The following is a 21,872-nucleotide window of genomic DNA, read 5'->3' on the forward strand; positions in this document are numbered from 1 at the left end:
GCTACAGCTCCCATACTAGCTATGTAGATCCTTTGAAACCATTCGTTTTGGAAATGGATGCCAGTGACCGTGCTATTGGAGCAGTCCTTTTACAAGACGAACGGCCAATTGCATTTGAAAGCAAGAAGCTTGATGCAGCTCAGCAGAACTACTCTGCTTATGAGCGCGAACTCTATGCAATAGTGTCTGCCTTAAAAACATGGTGGCATTATTTGTATGGTGCTCAGTTTGAGATTGTGTTTGACCATGAAAGCATCAAATGGTTTACACAACAAACTGATTTGAAGGGTCGGAAAGCCAGGTGGGCCGAGATTCTTCAGGAATATGATGCCAAGCTCTGGTATCGAAAAGGACGATACAATGTGGTGGTTGACGCTCTAAGTCGTATGCCGGAGATCAATTCTCTCTTGTTTACGGAACTTCGTAGTGAATTTTTGGATTCTCTCAAAGGCAAATATGAGCATGATGAAGCATATTCCAAAGTGTGGAGCCATGTACAAATGAGGGATCCTTCTCACTCCAATGATGGTAGTGTAACGTTAACCTCCACACATAGTTCTCCTCTATCGAGTGATGACTACAGTGATGGAAGCATTTCACCATCGACAATGGGTACCTACTCCATAAGGAGAGAGTTTGTGTACTGACAGACACAGACATTCGGCACCAAATTCTTTATGAATGTCATGATAGTCCAAGTGCAGGGCACCCGGGTATTAGAAAGACTTATGCTCTCGTACGACGATAGTTTTACTGGCCAGGTTTGTATGGCTTTGTTCAAACTTATATCTTGCATTGCCAAAAATGTCAAGTTAACAAAGGAGAGCGCCTGAAAGCAGGTGAACTCGTACATCCTTTGGAGATTCCCAATGGAAAATGGGAAAGTATTTCTATGGACTTTATTGTGGGTTTACCAACCACTGTACGAGGTCATGACTCGGTATGGGTGGTCGTAGATCGGTTGATTAAACTATGTAAGTTTATTCCAACCAAATAAACGGTTAAGACTCCAGAACTAGCGAAGTTATTTGTGGACAATCTATACAAGTTGTATGGTTTGCCAAGTAACATTGTCAGTGATCGTGATCCCAAGTTTAACAGTCATTTTTGGAGGGTTATGTTCAAACGATTGGGTACACAACTAAACCTCAGTACAACCGATCATCCAGAAATAGATGGTCAGACTGAGCGAGTTAATCAAGTGCAAGAGGATATACTAAGAGCATACATTAGCAAAAAACAGTCAGACTGGGAAGAATATTTACCTATTCTCGAGTTTGCCTACAATAGTGCTAAGCATGTCACAACTGGATTTAGTCATTTCATGCTCATGTATGGGTTTCAACCTAGGTCACCTGTTACGGTGGGGTTGGCAACCGAAAAGCTCCAACAGGTTAAGGATTTTCTCCAAAACCACATGGATATGCTGAAACTCGCTCGTCAGAATGTTCGACAAGTGCAGGATCTGTATAAGAAGTACGCTGATGAGAAATGTCGGCAAATTACCTTCGAAGAAGGGGAGGAAGTATTTTTACGTGTACCAGAATATTCAGAAAGTCTGAAAACTGGGCCAACACCTAAATTATCTCCTCAAGCGAGTAGGTGATCGTGCCTACAAATTATTGCTACCTACACATTCTCGTATTCATTCGGTGTTTCATGTAAGCCGTTTACGTAAGCGGTTACATGGGGACGACAATGTCATTGACCAACAGATTTTGGTTGATTTCGTTGAACCTCCTACCTTACCACATGAACCTGAACGTATTCTCGACTATCATGATTTACGTATGCGTCATCATGTACGTCAACAAGCCTTAATCAAGTGGAAAGATCGGCATGAGGAAGGTGCCACTTGGAAAAACATTAGTGTTCTTAAGAAGAAGTTCCCTACTTTTGTTTTCAAGGACGAAAACTCTTCTTTAAGGGGGGAGTAATGTCAGGACAACGGCAAGGCCGGGCTAGGCAGTGTGGAAAGGGATTCCAACTAGGGCAGAGGGCTAGGAGCCATGTTATATAGTGGGTGGTTGGGAGGTGGACTCCCAGGTTCTAGTTCCCCTTGTCTAACATGTCTCTTCGCTTTAGAAAGCTAGAGACTAGAGACTCACTATATAAAGAGCCGATAAAAGAGCTGGTGTATCCTGACGTTGAAAAGGCCACGACATGTGGAGCAAGGAGAATCTAGATTATTGAATGAAGCTATATGCTAACGAAGTAACGAGAGAGTTCTGCTATCGGGCGGTTGCTCTTGTTCAGTGAGAATCTCACTTACTTTGAGGCAATGATTTTATATCTTCTAGCTTAGAGGTCCAACATAGCATACGAGGTGATGTGATTGCATTCTCTCTCTATAAGAGCCAATTCACATGTAGGTTCACGTGACGGGTTTTCTAAAAGTCCATTGCAATTGGTTTGCAACCAATTTCCATTCCTGCTCCTGCTCAAGAGGTGAAGCGAGCATGCAACCGGGGAAAAAAGGCAAATCACTTCACATGTACAAGGTTATTTTTTGTATGCTTAACCACTTAGCCCCAAAAAACACCTTTTTGAGTTCACACACGATGTTGGGAGCTGCTTGCCTAACCTCACGTGAACAGAACGTCCTCCAATGCGCAAACCACGCTCCACAAAAACTGGCTCCAGTTGCTGAGCAGGTAGGGTGGGCGTTCCTCGTCTATAAATGCCATTGGGTGGGAGCCGAGGGATCTATGACGTGGCACATGATTGGCGGGGGGGGGGGGAGGTATACCTCTAAAGTCATAATACCCACACGGATGCACAACAGGTGGGTGGAATAAGGCATTAGAGTGCTGGGTGCAACTTGCAAGGTGCAGGGCTTGAGGTGCATCCACGATGGTCGAGAGCCAATTTTTTTTATTACATAAAGAAGGGATCAAGGACGGATTAAACCCCCATCGTAGATCCTCGAGTTTTGTCCTTAGCATTTATAGACGAGGACGGGCGTTGGACGCATCTGTACGCAATCCGAGTCTTCCCGTGGCTCCCACCTCTCGTCACTAATTGACACCTCCCTAGGGAGGTGGGATCAATGGCCCACATTAGGTGTCGCGAGGCGGGTCCAATATGGATTGTCGGATCGTGTTTTAAACTAGGTGTGAACTAAGGGTGGGTTCAGACTAAGCGACGGAAGAAAACTGCAAAGGGGTGTCAACGCTCCATGGCAAAAGTTGATTGGTTGAAGTTGAGGCACTCTTCCGCCGAGCCCTCCATTTTTCTTCGCCCCCCCCCCCCGAAAGAGTTGATGGCCTCTCTCAGCCCCCTTTGCTTTTTCATTGTTCCGCCTCCACACTGTTCACACTAGGCGACGGTATATTTCCGAAGACTTCTTTCTTCCGCCGACTCAGTCTAAACCCAGGGTAAGTGTGAACTGAGGAGGTATGTGCACCAAGTGACATTTGGTGTGAACTAAGTGTGAGCTTGGTGTGAACTTGAGAGGGTATGCACACCACACCAAGCTTGGTGTGAACTTGAGAGGGTATGCAAAGTGTGAACTAGGTGTAAACTTATATGGGACATTGCGATCTATAAACTTAACACAGACACACACATTTTATTTAGTGCATGATAGTTTAGGTAGTGGTTAGATTATTGCAGGTGGGGTAGAGGGATTGGTTCAAGCCCACGTTCCCAATTTATGGGAATCTTTTGCATTCCCTAAGCAATCCAACGATCACCATCAATTATAGATCGTGAGTAGTTGATCCCACCTCCCAAAAGGACTCTTGTCTTTTATTTTTATATTTTATATGACAACTTGACAAGCGCATTTGTGCGGTTGCGCTCACGCCTCACAGTCTCTCATCAGTGCGTTCAACACCGCGCATGGCAAGAGGCCTAGTAGCTTTTATGCATCTGACATCACATACTTCACATCCCCCTCTCTGTCTCGCGCGCGAAACCCACACACTCACACACAGAGGCAGTTTTCATAGCTCTCATGAAAACCTACCCCGTTGTCGTGGACATGAGTGATCCTACGAAGCTCGCCCTCTTCGCCACTGAGAATGGCTCTGCCTCCCTTTCTATGCGCCTGTTTATTGCTGTCATCAAGAAGGCCAACGAGATTCTTCGCCGCTCTGATGGTACGCTCTATCGCCGCTTGTCAGACCTGGCCGAATATAAGGTGCCTGCTAGTGAGGTCCCCGATCAACACGGTGTCTCAAGCAAGGATGTCGTCATTGACGTCCAAACGGGCTTGTGGGTGCGCATATTTCTTCCTCCTGCAAGCACAGACAAGGTAAGCAATGGCATGGCAAACATGGAAAACATGTGTGAAGCTTTGGATAATGCAACAGAAGCGAAGAGACGCATAATCTTCTACATTCATGGAGGCGGATTTGCCATTATGGGGGCCAACGTTGCAATTTTTGACCAGTTCTGTAGAAGTCTGTGCAGGGAAAGTGAGGCAGTCGTAATCTCGGTCAATTATCGAAGGTCGCCAGAGCACCGCTTTCCGGTAGCACATGATGATTGCTATGCTGCTTTAGAATGGCTGGAGGTGTGTATTGACATAAATATGCATGTAATGTGATAGATAATGTAGCTGATTGTAGCCTGTACTTGCATGATATATGCAGGGAGTGAAGGGGGATGTCTTCAAACCGCACAAGCTTGATTTGTCACGGTGCGTGTTGATGGGCGATAGTGCAGGTGCCAACATTGTGCACCATGTGGGTGCCAAGTGGGGGGCATTGACACATCCTCGGAACCTCTCGGTATCGGCACATGTGCTTCTCTTCCCTTTCTTCGGCGGCGAGGAGAGAACTCCGACAGAGCATCGCATGCAAAACAAAGCACTGCTTATAAATTTGGAGAACTCAGACTGGCATTGGCGGGCTTATCTACCCCCTGGCTCCAATAGAGATCATCCTGTCTGCAATGTGGTTGGCCCTAATGCACCGGTCCTGTCCTCGTTGCAGCTCCCTCGGTCGCTCATCACCGTTGCTGAGTTTGACATTCTGAAAGACCGGCAGCTTCAATATGCGCAGGGTCTGGTGCAGGCGTCGAAGCCAGTCCGCCTTCTCTATTATAGAGGAGGGGTACACAGCTTCCATGTATTGGGTGACAAAAAGCTTGGATCGTGCTTGCTGTCAGACATTGTGGCATTTATTGAGGATAAACAGAGCCTGCACCAACCTTGCCAATGCCATGAGTCATGACCATGTTATGATGATATGGCATTAAAAGCTCTTGAGTAGTCTTCCTTTCGGCGGTTTTAAGTTGATGTGCCTTGTAATGTCATTGATGACAACTTGCAATCTATCAAGGAAGAATTGTGACAAAACCAACCCTTCTTCAAAGACTTCTTGTGCCCATCCTTCCATTTCCTAGATTTGAGGGTATGAGACTTAATGCTCCAGTTTTGATTGTTTGAAAGAGCACACTAGAGCTTAAATTCAAGAAGATTGCAAGCCAGGAGCTTGTCGAAGTTTGCCTCTGTGACCTGTAAATGAAAATCAACAAATGGGGAAGGGCCTCGACTTCCCTGCTGCATCTGCAACAAGTCCCGAAAGAGAGTTGGGCTTGGCTGATCTATCCCCTTTCCACATTTCCTTATGCGTTATCGACCACAGTAAAAGTGACTTCTTAGGTGGGATTTAAGGACTCTGTAGCTGCTCATATTTGAACATTCATCGTCTTCTTGCATAGTTTTACTTGCCATTTGTTGTTGAGTCTCACATGTAAGAGGGGGGGGGGTGCCAAAGAGTAAGGAGGCTATGGGGCATCCTTGTCTTAAAAATTTCTCAAGTTGGAAATCTTGATACAATTTCCCATTAGTTGCACCTTTGCTCTACCATTCCCAAATAGACCTTTGTTGAGGAGGATGAGGTTAGGTCCTTGAAGCCATTGTTGTAGGAGACAACTCTTCCCCTCTTTTTGTAGCCTCTCAAACTATTTGGTCTCCCCAGTCTCAGAAAATTGAAAATCCTTTCAAAACATTTGACGTGCATAACTGAAGGGTGAGTTTAGGAAACGAAAAGACCCATGGATGGAAAGTCAAAAGACTTTTTGTGCCCATATATAGAGATGGTCGAGTATACATTGATACATATACGGTTTCTTTTGCTTAATTTCTCTTTAATGTTTTCTTCTTTTTACAGGGTGTCCTTGCACTATATAGGTAGCGAATTGCCCACCTCCCTTCACCAAAAATATTATCACCTCATCTCTTCTTGTAGAGGAAGAGATGGTGCTTCCATTGAATACTTGGATTGTCCAAATTTCTTTATTTTTGTACCTAGTATCAAACTAGTGGTCAAGTATGTCACCATTCTAATACTTCAAGATTGAAATAGGCTATCTCTTGGATTGTTGAGCAAGCTCTAATGTTGCAATAATGCCAGTATGTGTGAAAGAGAAGACAACAGCCTCATGGAGGGCTATGTTGTAAGCTATCCTTCGATTGCCAGATTTCACCGACTTCCCTTCGTAGAACTTATCTGTCCAATCATCTTCATTGGCCTTGATACCACATCCACAACAGCCCTCTCCAATGCATGTGGCATCTATGAACTCAAGGAGTGCATGTCATAGGATGTGGAGCTCTTGTGCCCCTAGAGGACAGGACAATCGTTTGTGGATTGGCTCAACTAGGGCAACATATACGAGAGATTCCTGAGGAGAAGATTAGCCTCATGGAGGTCTATGCCATAAGTTATCCTCCCATTGCTAGCTTTTATCAGCTTCATTGTGCAGAACTTATCCATCCAACCATCTTCATTGACCTTGACTTTGAACCATGTCCATATAGTGGCCCTACCGAATGTCTATGGCCCCTATGAACTCAATGAGTATCACAAGAAGTTTTGGACAAATTCTCACAATATTTCCCACACTGTGACTTACCTCAACATCATGAGCTTCTATGAAGGAAATGCCGCATACCTAGCTAGGTACGATTGGGGGCTTACCTCAACATCATGAGCTGCTGTGAGGGAAACGCCGCATACCTAGCTAGGTAAGATTGCGGGTAGTGGACTGCCGGCCCGGTTGGGGGGGGGGGGGGGGGGGGGGGGGGTGGTCCTTGCCCCCAATCGTAGCTAGCTAGGTATGCGGTGCCTCTTGAGCAGAAGCTCATGATGTTATGCATTGTATGAAAAACACTTAGAAAGACTCCGTTTTCCTACATGAGAAAATTTCTAAATCTTCTTGTGCATGTGCAATAGCATGTGGAGGAGCACTTGTGCACCAAGGTGGCCCATCTTCAGCTCCTGGGACAATAGTATGTGGATTGGCTTCAACCAGGGGAGTACAAAAGCTCCACCAATGGGCCACCAGCTTCATGCGATCCATAAAACCTAGTAAGCACTTGACAATTGGCTTGAGGGATTTTGCAACTCGGCACACTTGGCCGAAAAATCTTGTAGCACTCAAAGGCTAGTTAGTCTCATGTTAGAGCTTCAAGCTGCCCTCCTAAAGCCTTAGAGAACTTGACAATGAGGGCTTTGTATGTTTCTTGGCACATGTCATCGACCATTTTTTTAATGCCATTTGTTCAACAAAGACACCTTAAATGAATTAAACTCTTGTCCTATACATATGCTCATGGACATAGTAAAAACTAAGCGTTTAATCAACAAATAAGATATCTCGATCCTTTTTCTAATCCCCCCACGAATTTGCCAGATGGGTGATTTAGAATCAACTTCCAATTCTCTGTCCGCAATGCTGAGGACGCCATTGAAACCGTTACTTCTTTCTCCATAGAATACTAGTTTCTTTCCTAGCACCTGCTTTCTCTTGCTATGGGCATCTAAGTGGTGTTCCTGGATGGCCCAGCAGTTGACTGCCTTCTCCTTTTTTATTTCCTCCCAGAATAGGGTACTCTTCTTATAGGTTTTCAACCCCTTTACGTTCCAAAATTGGATAGTGAGAGACTCCATCATTAATGAGGGGTTCATTGAAAGAGAGGAACAAATTCTTCAGCATTAGCTGAATCATCCCCCCCCCCCCCTCCTTGGTCTCAAGAGAATCCGGGGGCTCCAAGTCAAGGGATTTCTTTTCTTGCAGTATTGCAAATGGATTGTGCAGTGGGACAGTGAACCCCCCTCCTTTCAAAGGGGTGGAGGACGGATTAGAACCTTTCACCTCAAGTGTTCTCACGACTTGAAGCACTTTGGAGTCTCTTGCCACTGTCTTCACCCTTTTGGCTCTTTTCAAACCAGGGACTTTAACAGCCGTCGTCATTGTCACTGTCATAAATTTTGAGATAGCAACGGCAGTAGTGATCATATTATTATTGCATGCACTTGCAGAAATTCGTTGTATGGGAATCGATTTCTCCACAATCTTTTCTTGAATTTTTATATCCATCATACCTTCTTTATCCTTCCCTGCATTTGCCCCTTCGTTACTGCCTCCTTGCTTCTCCAGCCCTTCCATCGGGGTTTCCATTTCATTGGGGGCCTGTGTTGCCGGAGCTGCAGTACCATTAGACTTCAAGGGGCAATCCTTGACGAAGTGTCCAAAATTGTTGCATTCAAAACATGCTCCAAAGTATGTTCCAAAGTTGAGCGGAATAGTAACAAGCCCAGCTCCGACATTGATTACCATGCTCTTAGGGGGCATTTTAGACACATCCCAGCCTATACAAACCCTATTTGAGGTTCTGCCAAACCCTCTCTTGGTAGGTATAAACAAAGGAGTGCCCAGTTGACTAGCAAGCATCCCGAGATTATCCCACAGCCAGCTAGGCAGTCCCACAAACTCAACCCAGACCGGATGAAACCCTTGTAGAGATTCAGCTAAGTCAAACACTCACTTCAAGGCACCACACAAACCATAGTCCTATTAAATACTAGGGGCCCTTTGCCAAGGATCTTTTCCACATTGGAGGCCTCTTTGAATCTCACTGAACAAAAACCTTTAGCTAGGTAAAAAGTACTTTCAACTGCTCTTCCATGACCAAGAATTGCGGGCCGTGAAGCCATTGAATAATCTTAAACCTGTTCGGGATTCTTCCACTGAACCCAAATACAAGAGTTAGCTTACCTTGCCTGGCTAACTGTTTTTTGATAAGTGTTGGTGGAATTGCTACAGTAATAGCCTCGGCAACCTCCACCTGCCGTGGCAAAGACTTTTTTAAAGCAGAAAAGACCCGATCTACCAACATGTCTTCAACCAACTCACTGTAATCTGTTTGGGAGCAAGTTCTTTTGTTGTTGTTAGGGTCGGACTCAATCATTTTGTTGACTTCCTTGAGCTCTTGCTGAAGTCTAGCTCTTGTATTCTGCAGTTTTTCGATATCTCCTTCACTCGACATCCCTTCTGATGAGCTTTTTTCATAATTCTTAGAGTTAGGCCCCTTGAGTATGCTAGCAAACGAGATGCCTAAGCCTGCGAGCTGCAGATGCACTTGACGTCTTATTTGCGTTCGAACAGATGGGACACTGAGGAATCCCGTCTTTGAGAGTTTTTACCTCGAATTTGAACCCTTGAGCTGAGCCCATTTTCTCTCTTGTTTCCTCATACGGAACTTTTTCAATCGAGACAGTTTTGTCCTCTTTCATGGTTGAAGCCTTTGGCGAAGTGGGGCTCGACATTTTCGCGTCGTACAACGGTCCCAAGACCGGACCCGCGGCCTTCATCCATTAGCACGGCTACCTCCATTTTCGGTATTTTACCCGCCGCTAACATTTGTGAAAATTTGACAATGTCTTCACTTACGACCAGAGCGTCGGGTTCCATTACCAAATGACGCAGACTAAAAATACTTGATTAACCTCAAGGGCAAAAAGGCTTTAAAGCGATAATAGATTCAAGACCTAAAGGGCCAAAAAAAAACTTCAAGGAGATAACAATCGCTTTAACACCAGCTAATAATCGTAAGTCAGCAAGATAATAATTGTAGGCTAGGCTCTTAGACAATAATCGTATGCCAAGAAGAAAATAATCGTGAGATAGGCGTGTCGAAAATGACATGGGCTAGCTGGGCTCAAATGCAAAGCAGGCTGCGGGCAACCTCCCACCCCTTCGCACCTTAGGACCCCGCTGAGCAATGCCGTGTAGCCACCACTACCTATCCGTAGAGCAAGCCATGTTGCTATCCGCCACTCACAACTCCATTGTGATTCTCCTACCCTCAGGTCCTCATATCGTGATCCTCATGCTTCGTAAAGCGTCTCAGATTGTGATCCTATGAAACCTTGCATCCCCCTACACCTGCAGACCACGCTCGTAGTTCGCTAACCCTCAGTTCGCTCGCCATCCCTTCACCATTGTGAATGTGTACGACCCTTGCAATGCAAAAGATAGAGCTAAACTATGGATGCATCTTAGAGATACTTCTATTGAAGGTGAGTGGTTTTTGGTTGGCGACTTCAATATGGTAGAAAAGAGTAGGGATAGAACAGGATCCTCCAGTATGCTGGCTGGCTTGGAAAGGTCTAAATGGCAAAGTTTGTGCGAAAAGTGGGCGATGATTGACTTATGGGAAGTCGGCCCATGGGACAGCACGCCTGCTTTCACGTACACAAGCCTCCAGTATGCCCGCACTGCCTCCAGGCTGGACAAATGCTATTGCTCACACCAAGCTGACTGGATACCGTCGTTGATGGAGATGAAGGTAGTCCCAACAAAAAGCCTTTCGGATCACATACCTTTGCACATACATTTTAAGAAGAATACAGGGGAGGAGCAGACCCCAAGAGGTGGAAAAAAATTGTTAGTGACAGGGGCACACCTATTCAAAGACCCTCTATTCACGAATCTAACAAAGAAAGCACTGGGTAAGCTCAAAAAAGATGTCAACCTCAACAAACACAATGAGTGGGGCCTCTTTGCTTGGAGCATCCAGAAAGCAATCAAAACCTCGGGGCCCCGAATCAAGAAAGTTAGGGAGGTACACCTTCTGCATCTTACAGCGGAGGTACATTTGCTTACCTCCAAAAAAGCCAATGGGCTTGCTACTGAGGATGAGCACAAACGATGGCTTGAAGCCAAATCTAACCTTGCTAATGAGCAGTTAGAAGATATCAGAAAGGCAAGGCTTCTCTCCATGGAGACTTTCCTGCAACCTGAAGCCTCTAATCAAGCTCAGTTTTTTTAGGGCTTTAAAAATCAAGAATAGCCGGGGCCACGTCCGCTCGCTATATGATGAGAAAGGGACAACAGTTCATAACCAGGATGAGATGGCTGGTCTGATGTTGAGCTATCTTAGTCAAATCATTGGACGGCCAGAGATCTAGTCCCAAGAAGTGGAAGAAGCCAGAGGGACCTTACTTCAGAGTGTCAAGAAGAAGATTCCCCACTCAGAAGCTAATAGCTTGGAAAGGGCATTTTCCGAAGACGAATGTTCACTAGCATTGCAAGCCCTTGGCAAGGAAAAATCCCTGGGTTGGGATGGGATGACAGTGGAATTCTATAGAGAATTTTGGGATGATCTCAAGGTCCCAATCACAAGGTTGGCCAATAAAGCCATTGTCGAAGGGGCATTGGAGATAAGAGAGGGCTTATCAAACCCATCCCAAAACAGATGTGTTGTTCTCAACTAAAACATTGGCGCCCTATAATGATGATGTCGGTGGCCTACAAAATTATTGCTAAAGTAGTAGCCCTCAGACTAGCCCCCTTACTAGCCAAGGTTATCTCTCCCCATCAACATGGGTTCATCAATGGAAGGTCCATTTATGATAACATCTTGGCAGAAATGGTGGGCATCAAATACGCAACTGTCACAAAGCAAGAGTGTATTCTGCTGTAGTTGGACCTAGATAAGGCTTATGCCAGAATAACATGGACATATATAGAAGCCGTCATGGAAGCTCTAGGCTTTGGGCCTCGCCTATGTCGTCTCAACGCTCGTGCGAAACGTACCCTAGTTCCACTAGATTCAAGATGGAAGATTTTATCTCTGACATGATGTAACTTCAAGCTTTAGGGATAACCAGTCCCGAGGCCCCCCTCGTTACTAAATGACACCTCCTTTTGGGAGGTGGGATCAATGGCTCACGATCACTGGTTGATTGTGACCGTTGGATTGCCTATGTAATGCAAAAGATTCCCGCTTTCTCGGATATGGTACTTAAACCCACTACCCTCTCCCCCACGGAATTGACTCTAACCACTAAGCTAACGCGCGCTCATTGAAAGGTGTGTGTGTGGTAAGTTTATAGATCACCGCGCCGCAGACAAGTTTACACCTAGTTCACGCCTAGTTCACACTGAGTTCGCATTGAATTCACACCAAATTTGGTGTGGTGTGCAGACCCTCCCCAATTCACACTCGTTGAAAGGTGTGTGTGTGGTAAGTTTATAGATCACCGCGCCGCGGACAAGTTTACACCTAGTTCACGCCTAGTTCACACTGAGTTTGCATTGAATTCACACCAAATTTGGTGTGGTGTGCAGACCCTCCTCAGTTCACACTTAGTTCACACCATGTTCACGTTGAGTTCACACCGAGTTCACACCGAATTTTGGTGTGGTGCACATACCTCACTCTTAGTTCACACCTAGTTCAAATGACGATCAAACGGCCTAGATTGCACCCGCCTTGCGACACCTACTATGGGCCATTGATCCCACCTCCCTAGGGAGGCATCAATTAGTGACGATGGTGCAGCCAAAGTGTGTGGATTCTAGCAGAGGACGCAAATAGTGATGTGTATGCTTACAGGTGTAGGCATGGGTGATAAAGCAAGTACAAAGGCCCATTACAAGCCAGGGAGATCCAGGAAGTGTATGTTTTATGTGGTTATGAAGGCCTAAGTGTAGAGATTCCATGCTTGAAGAAAAGGTTTTTACATGGGAAAATGCTCTTAGGACATAAATGTGATCAGTGGAAGAAAGGAAAGTGTGTGAGAGATTTCACACCTCTGCATGAGGGAGGGCGAAAAGTCTCAGTCTGTAAAATTTTTGCATAACTAGTTTTTTGTAAAAACGGGTCTAAGGAATGACAAGGAAAATGGAGTTTTGAGCATTTTTGCATCTCACTCACATAGACAAATTCTGCACCGATTAGCAGATATTTAAGTTTTCATACTTTGGTGTATTTTAGAGGGTGACAGATAGAACAAAGAGGGACATAGCTTTGTTTGTTGTATTCTCCACCATAGCCCATCAATTGAAGAAGAAGCAAGCTCTAGTTGTGTTGCTTTCGGTGTTGTTCCCCCTCCCCTCTCTTCTCTTCTGCTCTGTTGCACCGTGTTTCCGGGTGTGTGTGTAGGCAGGTGCCCCCCCCCCCCCCCCCCCCCCCCCCCCCCCCCCCCCCAAAGGATGTGATGTGCACACACACAGAGAGAGAGAGAGAGAGAGAGAGAGAGAGAGAGAGAGAGAGAGATGATGTGACTGTATGCAAGAAATAGATGTGTTTATGGGTGTGTGGTAGATTGTGATTTGCGCAAGTGTGTGTGCACTGATTTGGGTTCACTTGCGAGTTCGTTTGAGAAAAGTTTGTGTGTGTGTATTGATTCTGTGTGGATAGGGGTGCAGTGGAATCCCTGGGCTATAGAGAGGCAAACTTTGTGTGTGTTGGGTGTGTTCCCTCTTCCCTCTTTCCAACGAGGTGAGGCCCCCCGTTACCTGTGGGTTCACTGTGTGTTTTCATATTTAATTCAATTCCACTTTTTCTCAAGAAAAGAAAAAAAGATACTCGCTCCGCGTAAAAGAAATTCATATCTTCCAAGATTCCCATCTTTAAATCCAAGCAGTAGACCATAGACAATTGCATTAATTTTTCAAAAAGAGTACAAATAAACCCATGGCAACAATCTGCAAGGCGATTTTAATTTCTTGAGACAAAACGACAAAAACTTTCTTACAAGAAAAGATGATATGAAGACTGTAATTTTTTTGAAAAAATTCATAACCACAATGATTACAATAACTTCTTCTCTCAATAAGTATGAGAATATAGGCAAAAAAGGTAATCACAACTGTCTCATTGCTATAATAACTACTGTAGGTTTTACAAGCGGAAATTTCTTGAAGCTATGTTTCCTAGTCTGACAACTATTGCGTTCAACCGATTCAATTGTGCCTTGAAAGAAACGATCTTCCTTGACAAAGCATTTTCTGTGGTTGCATCTCTACAACCTGGACATTAGCAGCGTTAAGTTGAATATCCTGCAGCATGTCTTTCACACTCTCTGTGCAATTGACTATGCAAGCACGGAGAGTGTCATTGTCATCAACATTGCCACCACGGAGCTGTCGCCAAATTTGCATCAGTACATCCTCTAATCTTTGCAATACTGCATCATCTATGTTATCGTGTTGACTCTGATCCATTTCCGTTCCCTCAGCTTCCACAGCAGGCTCCGTTGACTCCATTGCGCGCGCCTACGAGAGCGATCACAGACAAAAAAAGTCCTCGACAAACGAAGCAAATGCATTAGGAGGAAATTCTAGCAACATACCTAGCATGCAATAACGTAAACTTTAGTTCTCTTCAACAGGGGTATAAAGTCACTTCCAATACCAGCGTCATCGTCGTCGTCGCTATCAGATATATTCACCACTTCCTTCATTTCCATATTCTCCCCTTGCTCCCTGCGGTTCATACAGACAAATAATAACACCAACAATTAGGCCGTCACAATACAGGGGAGGAGTTAATGGAATACCTTTCATTGTTTTGCCACCTGTTCAGGAACCAATGCAGACGGGGGTGAGTGGCACCTTGGAGTACAAAAACGTCGAGTATATCGTTGTACGTAACTGTGCTCGAAAATGCCATGCACTTCCATACAACAACAATTTTTCGTTGCTCCATTCCACGCCCTTGGTAAGGTGTAATCCAAGTGGACGATGGATAGTACTTACCGCTCTTAATCATGTGGTGAAAAGTTCCAAGAAAGTCATGACCAATAGGGTAATTCAAACTATATTTCCAATACATGAAAGCCCTATCAAACACATTCGTGTTTGTCAAACAAACTTTATTCTTCAAGCCCTATCAAACACATTCGTGTTTGTCAAGCAAACTTTATTCTTCAAGTCATCTGTCCCAGAAGCGTGTAAAGTTCGATCCCTTTATTAATGTCATCAGGAGATATGTTGTGGCCAACATTATGAAAATGCTCTTTGCCTATGTCTTTTAAGCAGTACCTAATCATTCCCTGAAATGTGTGCATGTTATTTTGCTTCAGTGCCCTGCAAAGAACAGTGGCACCCACAAGCTATTCTCTATCCCATCCCAAGTATGTTTTCACCTTTTTGTTGACCGCTATAATAGATGTGGACATAATACGCACGACCATTTGGAAGTGCAAGTGGAATACCGTTCCGCCACGCTCGATGGAACACATTCCAGCAATAGTCTCTTTCTCTAAGAACTCTTTCAGCATAGGAAGCAGGTCACTATCTACGTCTGCCACCCCAACGGAGATATTGATACTTAGCTCGAAAAGCCTCTTTGGACGCCTACTCTCAGCCGCCAACAGCTCCTCCTTGGTCTTCCTAGGTCTACCCCTACGGACCAAAGAGGCAGATGCATCCCCGCCATCACCAACCGAACGTGTAGCTTTCTTCATCCTCACCATGATAACCTACAGCATTGGACCCTCAGAAACAGAAACCAATGGAACCACATCCCGCTTCACAAATTTTAGCAATCATGAAATTCAAGTAAGTGATTCATGAAATTACACCTTCGAGACCATTGTGTCGCTGCTGCAACTAATTTCTGCCTGTTGTTTGAATCACCTACTACCTGCTGTTTGCATGGAACCCTGCGTGAAACCCCCCCAAGTGCTCTCTATTGGCAAACACCCAATAAAACGTGTAAAGAAACAGCTTTTTTGGTGTTCCCTGTGTCAATCATAATCTATAGTTACGCCAAGACTGCATAGGTCACAAACGACAGGCTACCTCACGCTCCTGCCTGTGCGACTGGACTCCATCTGCCAATTGCCAACCCCTGCCGCTATTGACTGCCACGACCTGCCTTAAAAGCAGTGTCGCATGCAGGACACCCAACACGTCGCTTGCAGTTCCCCAGCTTACTCAACTTCTACGTGTGACAAACTCATGTTCTGACGGCGGTTTCTCCTTAGCAAAGCTCCACATGAGAATCACCCTTGATTCTCCTCTTAATTTCCTTTAAAAAAATTAAATCACTTACTCAAGTCTCGAAGTATTAATAATACAACCTGCCCCACCCACTTGAACAGTCTCGTAGGCCCCAGCGCGCGCACACACACACACACATACATACGCAGAGGTAGTTTTCATGGCTGCCAACAACACAACCTGCCTGCTTTCACTCACCCACTTGAACAGTCTCCTAGGCCCCAGCGCGCGCGCGCACACACACACATACGCAGAGGTAGTTTTCATGGCGGCAGAGACGTTGTCTACTGCTCTCATAGAAACCTGCCCCGCTTTCGTCGACATGAGTGATGCTGCGAAGCTCTCCCTCCTCGCCACTGAGAAAGGCTCTGTCTCCCTTTCTATGCGCCTAATTGTTGCTGTCGTCAAGAAGGTCAACGACATCATTCGGCGCCCCGATGGTACTCTCAATCGCCGCTTGTCAGACCTGCTTGAATATAAGGTGCCTGCTAGTGAGGTCCCTGATAAGCTGCGCGGTGTCTCAAGCAAGGATGTCGTCATCAACTCGCAGACGGGCTTGTGGGTGCGCATATTTCTCCCTCCTGCAAGCAAAGCCAATGTTAGCAATGGCATGACAAAGATGGGCAACAACCATGAAGGTTTGGATTATGCAACAGAGGGGAAGAGACGCATTATCGTCTATATTCATGGGGGCGGATTTGCGGTCATGGCTGCAGATGCCTTTATTTATGATCAGTTCTGCAGACATCTGTGTGGGCGAAGCAAGGCAGTAGTGGTGTCCGTCAATTACCGAAGGTCGCCAGAACACCGCTTTCCGGTAGCACATGATGACTGCTACGCGGTTTTGGAATGGCTGGAGGTGTGTTCACATATGATGCTTTGTAATTTTATAGATGATGTAGCTGATTGTAACTTGTTGCATGATGCAGGGATTCAAGGGGGATGTCTTTAAACCGCACGAGCTTGATTTGTCACAATGCGTGCTGATGGGTGATAGTGCTGGGGCCAACATTGTGCACCATTTGGGCGCAAAGTGGTTGGCCTGTGATGCGTCTACACATCCTCGAAGTCTCTGCGTAACGGCACATGTGCTTCTCTTCCCTTTCTTTGGTGGCAAGGACAGAACTCCGACAGAGCTTCGCATGCATAACAAAGCATTGCTTGTGAATTTGGAGAACTCAGACTGGCATTGGCGTACGTATCTACCACATGGCTCCAACAGAGATCATGCTGTTTGCAATGTGATGGGCCCTAATGCTCCAGATCTGTCCATGCTGCAGCTTCCTCGGTCGCTTGTCACCATCGCCGAATTTGACATTTTGAAAGACTGGCAGCTTCGATATGCGCAGGGTCTGGTGCAGGCATCGAAGCCAGTCCAACTCCTCTATTATACAGGAGGGATACACTCCTTCCATGTATTGGGAGACAGGAAGCTTGGGTCACGCATGTTGTCAGACATTGTGGCATTTATTGAGGATGGGGATGGCAAGCGAAGCGCGGAGTCCGCTGTAGCATCAGCGAAGTGAGATTGTTGTGTTTGTGGTCTCAATGTTGGTCATGTGTGCCCAAGAGCAACAGGTAATGGATGCATTTTTTAGAGTGGCAATGGAGAAATGTGTGTTGCACAGGTGAAGACTCACTGAAGAGAGATGGACTTGGCGGAGAGGCTCCGATGAAGAGTGGTGTCATGGTGCCGTCGAATCAGGAGTGATCGCAGGATCCCACCCTTATCCAACAGTTCACTGTCCGATTCAATTGTTGAGGAAGTGTTTTCTCCACCAACCTTACATTTCATGAGTTTCATGAGTCCTAATTATTAAATTTTCTTGAGTGGTCAGTGGTCTTCCTTTCCTGCTATTTTTAATTAAAGTAGGGGGTACCAGATTCAAAAAATAGATCATTAATAGAACAGAGTCTCTCTCTCTCTCTCTCTCTCTCTCTCTCTCTCCACATATATGGGGATTGTGTGCGTGCTGCGCATCTGTGGCCGACATGCCGGCTTTGGCGACCATGAGAGCAACACGAGAGCATGCATGCAATCCCAAACCGTGGGTAGGGTTGCCATCTGATGCAAGGCCTTATCTCCCCTTTGTGATGCAGATTTCCCATCGCCGCCGTGGCTCCCGCAGGCTTTCTCAAAAGTGCCGGGAACTTGTGTATGAGAGGGCATTGTGAAGGGTTACGTTAGGCACTTCGAAATGGGGCCAAGGAGGGGGGGGGGGGGGGGGGGGGGGGGGGGGGGGGGGGGGGAGGATTTATATACTGTTGGACTCGCATTACTTTCAATGAGTCGCTCTAGGGGAGCTGGATAGGGTGTGCTGAAAAAATGGCCATTTAGGCCCATGTCACACTGGGGCGCCCGCCCCACCCCCTCTTTGTGTGCCCCAGGCCTCGGCGCTGTCACACTAGCCAATTTGATAAAAACTGCCGGTGAGTTTGCAGCGAATTGTAGTAGCGCAAGTGGAATGGCCTCCGTAACTCACGTTGACTGCCAGAACTCGAAGCACGTGAAACGTCTTCCCGCGTGCGCTTTTGGCAGATGGCCGCTCCTTGGAGAAGTTGGCCGAGGAGGTAAGGCTGTCCCTCTGACAAGGTCTAGAGGCCAAATTTCGCTTTTTCGTCCGCAAATCACTGGCTGCCACCTCAAGATGGCCACCCCTTCCTTGTCCCAATGTGACACGCACCTTAGTGGAGGGGGAGGCGAGGAAGAGATTTTGGAAATTGGATTCTCCATCACACGCGTGCGGCCTGCCATGCCATCTCTCTCTCTCTCTCTCTCTCTCATCTCGCTCTCGGACAGTTAATTCCTTGAGTTGGTGAAACCAAGACTGAATGGAGCCTTGAAAACAAGCCTTAGAGCGGAGTCACACCTTGTGCAAATGGGGGGACTCGGGTGAAGCAATTTGGCAAGAACACTACATCCGCTTTCTACTCCTCATCTGTCGACACTCCGTTGCAATTTAGAGCCGACTCACCCTTCCACTTATATGATGTAGAGATGGTCTCGAAGAAAGTGCCACTCGGTTTTTCTTGGGTGAATTCACAAACATTCAAATTTGATCAAGCAATAGTAGTTACGATGGAAAACGTCGCGACGATGTAAAGATTCACAGGACGTTCTTCTAAGAAAGCACACGTATGAGGGTGTCTCAAATATGTTAGACTGCGTTGCATGCCCATGCTCTGCACTCGAATCCTCTATTTTTTGTTTTGGCTCTGCTACTTGGGTAATTAACGAGTCTCTTGTTGTTGACAACCAATTAGGAGAACGACGACAACCCCTGCCCATCTACTCGTTCAGTTCTTTTATGCTGCAACTTTTGACAGTTGTCGTCGTTCTTAAAATATCAGCGTGTTGGTGAGTGGCTAGTGGGCTCTCTCTCTCTCTCTCTCTCTCTCTCTCTCTCTCTCGCGGATGCTTTTCTTGAATGTTGAGGGCAGGTAAGTGCTACAAGAGTAGGTTCTCCCCAGAGCGCTTCGACAGCACGCTCGACGTGCTCCATGAGTATGCAGAGCAGTATGTCACTGACGATATTGGGGAGCATGCAGTAGAGGCACTGGAGGAGATCATGTGCCATTCTTAGAGATGGCAGTGGCCGCCTAGCTCTTGCATGAAAGACCAGTTTCACCGGGTGGAGCGGGCCAACTCATCCACATCGTCATTGACAAAGTTTGCCGTGAGTTTGTCATGGCCAATCCTACGGAGAAGAGCATGGAGAGAGAGAGAGAGAGAGACCTCCCCCACACTTGGCAATATTTGCACGCTGCCTTTCCTTGCACTCTTCTCACGTAAAAAGTATGTGTCCGTTTGGTAGACGGGTTTATGTACGAGTAGCAATTTAGTGGCACTAAGAATCTAAATGCAACACACAAAGTTAGATTTGTATTAGTGAGATTAAAAATATCAATCCCTTCAATATAGATGCTCCATAGAAGGGACACACATGTCCTATAAGAGTAGGTCTATTGTACCCACGTCTTTTTAATAGGAATCTCACAAAATACCTCGCTTTGGGAAAAGGAAAAGGAAAAAGTTTGGATTATGACTAAAGCTTAGACAAAATAAAACCTCTTTTCATGTGCAACAGTGCCATGTAGATATTTCTCTCTTATTAATTTATGGGAAAATTACCAAAATACCCCTCTAATTTGTGGGAATTCTCAAAACACCCCTCCAATTTATAAAATTCCAAATTACCCTTATATCTATTCTGGTTGGATTTATTCAAGATTTTCTAATCTTTATTTCTTTTTGAAAATTGAGATCCGTTTTTGCTTGCTTAGCATGTAATTTGCGACAAATTATCTCGCACTAAAATCAATTATGGCTAGTATTAATGAAGCATCTTGTATTAATAGACACCATTCTTCGTATGAAACGCTACAATTTTTCTAACCTGTGGAAATTTTGGAAAATTTGAAGGGCATTTTGGGAATTTATGTTGGGATTTTTGAGCCAGGGAAGGGAGAAGATATTTTTCTCTGTCTGTGTGTGGACGTCCCTCGTCTTCCGTACTCGTGTCACAGACAAGTGTTTGGCACATATGAAGGTCGGCTCAAGAATGTTCTCTCTCTCTCTCTCTCTCTCTCTCTCTCAAGAAGCGTAGCATCAACTATCTCTTTGTTGAACTCCGAATGCCTACATGGTGTGTAAGGTGCAACGAAAGTGAATGTTGAACTTTTTCTCAACATGAGTGCTCCGAACTGTGCTCAAGGGTTCCTTTTACTTACGGAAGGGAGAGCCTTCCGTTCCTTTAGTGAGAGCGTGCAAGTGATCACCAACAAAGTGGATAAACACTGTGAACGAAGGTGCTGAAACAGAGAGAGAGAGAGAGAGAGAGAGAGAGAGAGAGAGAGAGAGAGAGAGAGAGAGAGAGAGAGAATACAACACCAGAATGTTGTCAAACCCTCCTCCAAAGACCCCACTCTCTATGGCGAGAGCGGTCTACTATTGATTGCACAAATCTCTACAATGCAATGGACTTGCCGACGATGATGAGGACGATGATGAGATGGACTGAAATCTAAAAATGCTAAGGACATAAATCTGTAAATCTTTATCTGCTGAATTTTGACTCTATGTCGATGACGATGGCGATGACGATGATGTGATGACGACATGTTGAAAACGTAGATGCTGAAATCTGTGTTTTCCAGGCTGAATCTGCAAACTTTGGCTGATCTAATCGTACGGCGAGGATCTGTTGCGGGAAGGTGAGATCTGCGAGGTTTGGGGGCTACGTTACGGAGTTGATACACTGAAAATGTAAAACGCCAATGCAGGAAAGCTAATGACACCGAAAATTTGCAAAAACGCTAGGCTAAAAATGCTATCCAAAATCGCTAGGCCTGATCTGAGGTTTGCAACAAAAATGCTAGGGCTCCTGGTATCCTGTTGTCGCCAGGTTGGATCTACAAATGCAAAACGCTGGATGATCTGCAATGCTGAGAAAACGTTGGTTGGTCTTGGTAGCTTGAAAACTCTAGGTCTTCTTGCTCTTCTTGCTGAGAAGGTGCACTTGGTATGCTGCCTCTTCTGCTAGATATTGCTAGGGCTAGTTTGCTTATATAGTGGCTTGGATAAATTGTCTTACCGAGTTTCCCAACAAAAGTCACTTAAAAATATTAAGTGAAAAATGGCTAAAATAGGGAAAATAGGTTTTCTGCACTTTAAAACGCTCCTGATGGAATCTGATGGTAATGTTGACGATCATGTTGTGTGCAACCAGAGGATATGCATCTACTCTAAGTGTCTGGACATGCACGGTCTACGAACACACTCACAAAGGTGCCATAACACTTCCTAGGCTAGACTGATTGAACCCTTGTCATGAAGTAGC

General features: G+C 45.6%; 2 protein-coding genes and 1 pseudogene across 2 annotated transcripts; 2 read left to right on the forward strand and 1 right to left on the reverse strand.

The window, feature by feature from the left end:
- Positions 1–3,806: 3,806 nt before the first annotated feature.
- On the forward strand, positions 3,807–5,334 carry LOC147462852 (gibberellin receptor GID1C-like). The gene is made up of 2 exons (XM_086527647.1): positions 3,807–4,519; positions 4,599–5,334. The coding sequence occupies exons 1-2, from the start codon at positions 3,959–3,961 to the stop codon at positions 5,178–5,180; spliced, it is 1,143 nt and encodes a 380-aa protein (XP_086383773.1). The 5' UTR covers positions 3,807–3,958; the 3' UTR covers positions 5,181–5,334.
- Positions 5,335–13,927: 8,593 nt separating this feature from the next.
- LOC147462853 (uncharacterized) lies at positions 13,928–15,503 on the reverse strand (annotated as a pseudogene).
- Positions 15,504–16,157: 654 nt separating this feature from the next.
- LOC147462854 (gibberellin receptor GID1C-like) lies at positions 16,158–17,869 on the forward strand. Its single transcript, XM_086485760.1, has 2 exons — positions 16,158–16,891; positions 16,962–17,869. Exons 1-2 carry the CDS (start codon positions 16,193–16,195, stop codon positions 17,556–17,558), a joined length of 1,296 nt encoding a protein of 431 aa, XP_086341886.1. The 5' UTR covers positions 16,158–16,192; the 3' UTR covers positions 17,559–17,869.
- The last annotated feature ends 4,003 nt before the right edge of the window (positions 17,870–21,872 follow it).

The sequence above is a fragment of the Adiantum capillus-veneris genome, chromosome 2 (assembly GCF_014529385.1).
Source record: "Adiantum capillus-veneris isolate H3 chromosome 2, ASM1452938v2, whole genome shotgun sequence".
In the NCBI taxonomy this organism is placed as follows: domain Eukaryota; kingdom Viridiplantae; phylum Streptophyta; class Polypodiopsida; order Polypodiales; family Pteridaceae; genus Adiantum; species Adiantum capillus-veneris.

Excerpts from the sequence above, each read along its gene's own strand:
- LOC147462852 (XM_086527647.1), top strand. The coding sequence starts at position 3,959 with ATGAAAACCTACCCCGTTGTCGTGGACATGAGTGATCCTACGAAGCTC. Across the intron at positions 4,520-4,598 it reads CTGCTTTAGAATGGCTGGAG|GGAGTGAAGGGGGATGTCTT; the intron begins GTGTGTATTGAC and ends TGATATATGCAG.
- LOC147462854 (XM_086485760.1), top strand. The coding sequence starts at position 16,193 with ATGGCTGCCAACAACACAACCTGCCTGCTTTCACTCACCCACTTGAAC. Across the intron at positions 16,892-16,961 it reads CGGTTTTGGAATGGCTGGAG|GGATTCAAGGGGGATGTCTT; the intron begins GTGTGTTCACAT and ends TGCATGATGCAG.